This window comes from Melospiza melodia, chromosome Z (genome assembly GCF_035770615.1).
Source record: "Melospiza melodia melodia isolate bMelMel2 chromosome Z, bMelMel2.pri, whole genome shotgun sequence".
NCBI lineage: Eukaryota > Metazoa > Chordata > Aves > Passeriformes > Passerellidae > Melospiza > Melospiza melodia.
In genome coordinates, this window is record NC_086226.1 from 76,705,369 (window position 1) to 76,711,368 (window position 6,000).

At 40.2% G+C, this 6,000-nt stretch overlaps 1 protein-coding gene across 1 annotated transcript in view; it reads left to right on the forward strand.

The window, feature by feature from the left end:
• LOC134432558 (coiled-coil domain-containing protein 171-like) overlaps window positions 1-2,362 on the forward strand; it is a 47,792-nt gene extending 45,430 nt beyond the window's left edge. Inside the window, exons 26-28 of the mRNA XM_063181403.1 lie at window positions 166-222; window positions 769-825; window positions 2,333-2,362. Of these exons, the coding sequence (XP_063037473.1) occupies window positions 166-222; window positions 769-825; window positions 2,333-2,362 (144 nt within the window). The remainder of the gene's footprint in view (window positions 1-165; window positions 223-768; window positions 826-2,332) is intronic.
• The last annotated feature ends 3,638 nt before the right edge of the window (window positions 2,363-6,000 follow it).

The window sequence follows — 6,000 nt, forward strand, 5'->3', positions numbered from 1 at the left end:
ACTTTATTTTCTTATTTTCTCCCTTTTTTTGCCCCCCAAAGGGGGGAAAAAATACTCCTTTCATTGTATTATACAGCAATAATGGTTTTTAATCATCTTCTGCAAAAATAACCATTTCAGTTCTATGCATTTCCTTGCTTTTAAAAACTTACCTTCTCTGAACAGATCTATTTCGGATTAGACCACCCCGTACACCTACTATTCCTGTTCCAGCTCCTGCAGGTAAGTCTGCTTGTTGAACAATTCTAGTCCCCTGGATGTGAGTTCCTAGCCTGCATCACCCTTCATGCTGCATATCTTCTGTAGGCAAATACAGCAACACTTAAGGGAAAACATAATGGAGAATTAAAACTAGTGCTAACAGAAATGTTGTCATACTTTCTAAAGAAGAGAAAGGGGATGGTAGAAGCTAAAACAGGGATTAAAATTATTACTGGAAAGTTTTTTTGGTTGGTCTCTATTTCCTTCTAGCTTTTTTTTGTTTTAGTTTGGGTTTGGATGCTTGGTTGTATGGACTTTTTTGGTTTTGGGGAGTGGTAGAGGTGGGTGGATGGGTGTTTGCATTTTGATTTTTTCCTTTTATTACTTCTTTTAAATACTTTCTTTTTTTTTAATAACAAAAGGGTTTTTCATTTCTGTTACAAACCATTCAAATTCTGTAATAGCCTTTCCTTTTAAACATAGCCACTTGCAATCTGTGCAATTCCTTGGTTTATAAATCCTATTTTTACTCAAGAGATAATATTTCGCCTTGTGTTTCACCCCAAGCACCTCGTACACCTCCTCCGCCTCCTCCGCCTCCTGTTCCTGCTCCGGTTGCAGCTGGTGAGTCTCTTTTTCTAGCAATTGTAGTCACTGGGATGTGGCTTCCTAGCCAGCATCTCCCTTCATACTGCACAGCTTCTGTAGGAAAATGTGACAGCACTTAATTGTAAACGTAATGGAGCAATAAAGTTAACGCAAACAGAAACATTCAAAGATACTCTTCAGAAGAGAAAGGGAATGGTGAAAGCTAACATAGGGATTAAAATTAATGCTGGAGGAATTTTTGTTAATAATGGGTCTTTAATATGCTTTGATATTTTTGATATTACTCTAGGTTTAGCTGCTTGGTTGGTTGGATTATTTTTGATTTTGGGAAGTGGTCGTGGTGAGAGGGTGGGTGTTTGATTTTTGATTTTTTTTCTTTTATTTCTTCTTTTTATTTCTTTATTTTTTTTAACTGAAGACTTTTTCCTTTCATTATGTTGTAAACCATTAACATTTTTTAAATCATCTTTCCATTCAACCATAACCATTTCCATTCTGTGCATTTCCTTGGTTTTTAAAATTTATCTTCTCTGAAGTAAAATTACTTTCTCTGAACAGAATCTTTCTGGCATCACTTCAAACCCCAACCAGCTGGTATCTTGTACTATGTACTAGCTTGAAAACAAACTAGTGTCAGATTCCAAGCCAGAACTACAGTTTAATAGGACAATTAAAATACAGGCAGAAAACACTGGCAGGAAACCTAAAGAGTCAGGATACAACCTGACACCCAGTTGGACGGGGTGGTGGTAGCAGTCTGATTAAATGGTGGCTGCAGTCCTGCCGGAGTGATAGATGTGGTTCTGTTGATGTGCTGATCCTGTAGAAGGGTCTGGTCTTCCTCTGAAGAGCCAGTGGTGGTTTTGTAGTTCTCATCCTCTGGGAATCCAGTCAGTAAGGCCATTCTGGTGTTCCAAACCTCAGATTGTATCCAGGAAGGAATGCTTGGTTCTCCCCGTTGGGCAGAGCCTCTCAAATGGGATGACGTAATTTTATGGGTGATGCAGTGAGACCTTGATGGTCCATGAGCAGACATAGGCCCCTGGAGGGAGTTGTCAGCGATGAGTCATGGAGACAATAAAGAATACTGCCCCATTTCTTTAAACAGCTGACATAGATGGTAATAGACTACACACCTTGGGGTTACATTTTCGGTGATACCCTAAGACACTGAAGTAAATTTACTTTCTCTGAGCAGACTCCTTTCACAGTCACATTCAACCCCAAGGACCCGCTACACCTTGTACTCCTGCTCCTGATGATAAGTTGGCTTGTCAAGAAATTACAGGCATTTGGATGTGTGTTCCTAGCCAGCATCTGCCTTCATGCTGCACAGTTTCTGCAGACAAATACATCATTTTAAACATAATGGAGCAATAACACTACTGCAGACATTTTGAAATGGCCATTTCTTGCATCCATAACTATTTCAGTTCCTTGCATTTCCTTGCTTTTTAAAATGTACCTCCTCTGAAGTAATTTTACTGTTTTTGAAAAGATTTTTTTTGGATTCCTGTTTCAGCCCAAGCTGCTCGTACACCTCCTGCACTAGCACAACCTCAAGATGGTAAGTCTGCTTGTCAAACAATTGTAGTCAGTGGGATGTGGGTTCCTAGCCAGCATCTGCCTTCATGCTGCACAGCTTCTGCAGACAAACGGAACAATACTTAAATGTTAACATAATGAAGCAACACAACTAGTGCAAACAGAAACATTCTGAGATATTTATCAGAAGAGAAAGGGAATGGTGAAAGCTAACACAGGGATTAAAATCATTACTGGAATGTATTTAGTCTTAGTTCCTATACCTTTTGTGGGTTTGTTTTGGTTTTATTTTGGGTTACGATGTTTGGTTGCTTGGATTTTTTTGGTTTTGGGGAGTGATTGACATGGGTAGGTGGATGGGTGGTTGATTTTAGAATTTTTTCTTTTCTAATTTTTTTCTTTCTTATTTTCTTTTGTTCTTTCTTTCATTCTTTCTTTCCTTTTTTTTTTGTAATAACCAAAGCGTTTTTCATTTCTATCTGATATAAAATACTCCCATTTTGAATTAGGATTTCCTTTCAAACACAACCATTTCCAAACAGTTAATTTCCTTAGTTTTTAAATCCTACTTTTACTTAACAGATATTTTCCAGCCTCGTGTTTCACCCCAAGCAGCTCGTGCAATTCCGGCTCCTGTTCCTGCTCCTGTTCTTGCTCCTATTCCTGCTCTGGCTCCTGCTCCTGCTCCTGCTCCTGCTCCTCCTCCTGCTCCGGCTCCTGGTCTTCTTCCGGCTCCTGCTCCAGCTCCTGCTCCTGTTCCTGCTCCCATTCCTGCTCCTGCTCCTGCTCCAGTTCCAGCTTTTGTTCTTCCTCCTGCTCCTGGTCCTGGTCCTGCTCCAGTTCCTGCTCTCATTCCTGCTCCAGCTCCTGGTCCTCGCCCTGCTGGTAAGTCTCTTCTTCAAGAGAGCAGTCATTGTAGTCACTGGGATGGTGCTTCCTAGCCAGCATCTCCCTTCACGCTGCAAAGCTTCTGTAGGCAAATACAGCAACACTTTAGTATAACGATAATGGAGCAATTCAGCTCGTGCAAAGAGAAATGGTCTGAGACATTCTTCACACAAAAAAGAAGTGGTGTAACTAACACAGGGATTAAAGTTTTTGTCAGACTGTATAAGAAGTAGCTTTCCTTGATTAAAAAACACACTAGAGAAATTATAAGCATGAGAGATATAATATGTCTGTGAGAATATGTAAAACTTCAAACAACATCTTACAATACTTCCTAGGGCAAGATACTTGTGCTAATGTCCTTTGTCTATTAAGGATTAATATAGAATATTTATATGCCATGCCTTTCATATAAGCAATTAAGACAAGGAGCAAACAGTTGTAAGTACTTCAAATACTCTTATCAGAGCAATTTAACAGCAAATGTAGATTCTCTCCTGATTTGCTTCTATTCATTTTTTTTTATTCCAGCATTCTGGGGACGTCCAAGATTCAGAACCTTTACTGTGTCTGAAACCGATTCAAACTACAGTAGTATGACCCCCGATGGAACCTATACTGTGTCTGGAAGTGACTCAGTCTTCAGTTCATCACCCAGCAGATCCTATAGTTTATCTGGAACCGACTCAGGCCTCCTTAGTATGACACCCGGCAGAACCTATACTGTGTCTGGAAGCGGCTCAGCCTTCAGTACGTCACCCAGCAGATACTATACTGAGTCTGGAAGTGACTCATTCTTCAGTACATCACCCAGCAGATACTATACCGCATCTGGAAGCAACATACTTGGAGGTGTGTCATCCTACAGAACCTGTACTGTCGCTGGAACCAACATTGCCTTTCTTTCCAGCTATAAGCATTTCCATTCCATATATCTCCTTTCTTTTTAAAATTTACCATCTCTGAAGCAAATTCACTTTCTCTGAACAGACTCCATAGGGCCTCCCCAAGGAGCCAGTACACCTCATGCTCCTATTCCTGCTGTTGGTGGTAAGTCTGCTTGTGAAAATGCTATAGTGATTTGGATATGGGTTGAGAGCACACATCCATGGGCAGAGATTGAGGTGGTTGGGTGGGTGTTTGCATTTTGATTTTTTTTCCCTTTTATTACTAGTTATAATTGCATGTTTTCTTTCTAACTTTTTTTTTCATAGCAAAATTGGTTTTCTTTTATTTCTATTACGAAGCATTCATATTCTGTAATAGGCTTTTTTTTTTTCAAACATAACCATTTGCAATGGGAGCATTTCCTTGGTTTGTAAATCCTATTTTTCCTCAAGAGATAATATTCAGCCTTGTGTTTCAGCCCAAGCAGCTCGTACACCTCCTGGTCATCCTGGTCCGCGTCCTGCTCCTGCTGCTGCTTTAGCTCCTGGTCCTGCTCCGGCTCCTGGTCCTGCTCCAGCTCCTGGTCCTGCTCTGGCTCCTGGTCCTGCTGCTGGTCCTGCTGCTGGTCCTGCTCCTGGTCCTGCTCCTGGTCCTGCTCCTGGTCCTGCTGGTAAGTCGCTTTTTCAGGCAAATCTATTCAGTAGGACGTGAGCTCCGATCCAGCATCTCCCTTCATGCTGCACAACTTCTGTAGGCCAGTACAGCAACACTTCATTGTGAACATAATGGAGCATTTCACCTAATGAAAACAGAAATGTTATGATGCTTTTTAGAGAAGAAAAAGGCGATGGTGGAAGCTAACACAGGATTTAAAATTATTATTGGAATGTTTTTTTCCATTGGTCTCTATGTCTTTGTGGGTTTGGTTTGGTTTTTCTTTCGGTTTGGATGATTGCTTGCTTGGACATTTTAGGTTTTGGGGAGTGGTTGAGGTAGGAGGATGAGTGTTTGAATTTTTAATTTTTCCTTCATTATTACTTTTAAATACTTTTCTTTTAAAATAAATGAATGGTTTTTCCATTATTTCTGTTACAAACCATTCATATATTTAATCACCTTTCCCTTCAACCATAACCATTTCCAATCTGTGCACTGCCTTGGTTTTTAAATATTACTTTTACTCAAGAAATAATATTTAGGCTCGTGTTTCACTCCTAGCAGCTCATAGACCTGCAGCTCCTCCTGCTCCTGCTCCAGGTCCTGCTCTCGTTCCTGCTCCTGGTCCTGGTCCTGGTCCTGGGCCTGGTCCTCGTCCTGCTGGTAAGTCTCTTGTTCAAGCAATTGTAGTCATTGGGATGTGGATTTCTAGCCAGCATCTCCCTTCACGCTGCAAAGCTTCTGCAGGAAAATACAGCAACACTTTAGTATAACGATAATGGAGCAATTCAGCTCGTGCAAAGAGAAATTCTTTGAGACATTCTTCATACAAGAAGGGGTGGTGTAAATAATACAGGGATGAAATATTTTTGTCAGACTGTAGGAGAAGTTGCTTTCCTTGATTAAAAAACACACTAGAGAAATTATAAGCATGAGAGGTATAATATGTCTGCGAGAATATGTAAAACTTCAAACAACGTCTTACAATACTTCCTAGGGCAAGATACTTGTGCTAATGTCCTTTGTCTATTAAGGACGAATATAGACTATTTATATGAAATGTCTTTAAAATAAGCAATTAAGACAAGGAGCAAACAGTTGTAAGTACCTCAAATACTTACTCTTGTCAGAGCTATTAAACAGCAAATGTAGATTCTCTCCTGATTTGCTTCTATTCATTTTTATTTATTCCAGCATTCTGGGGACGTCCAA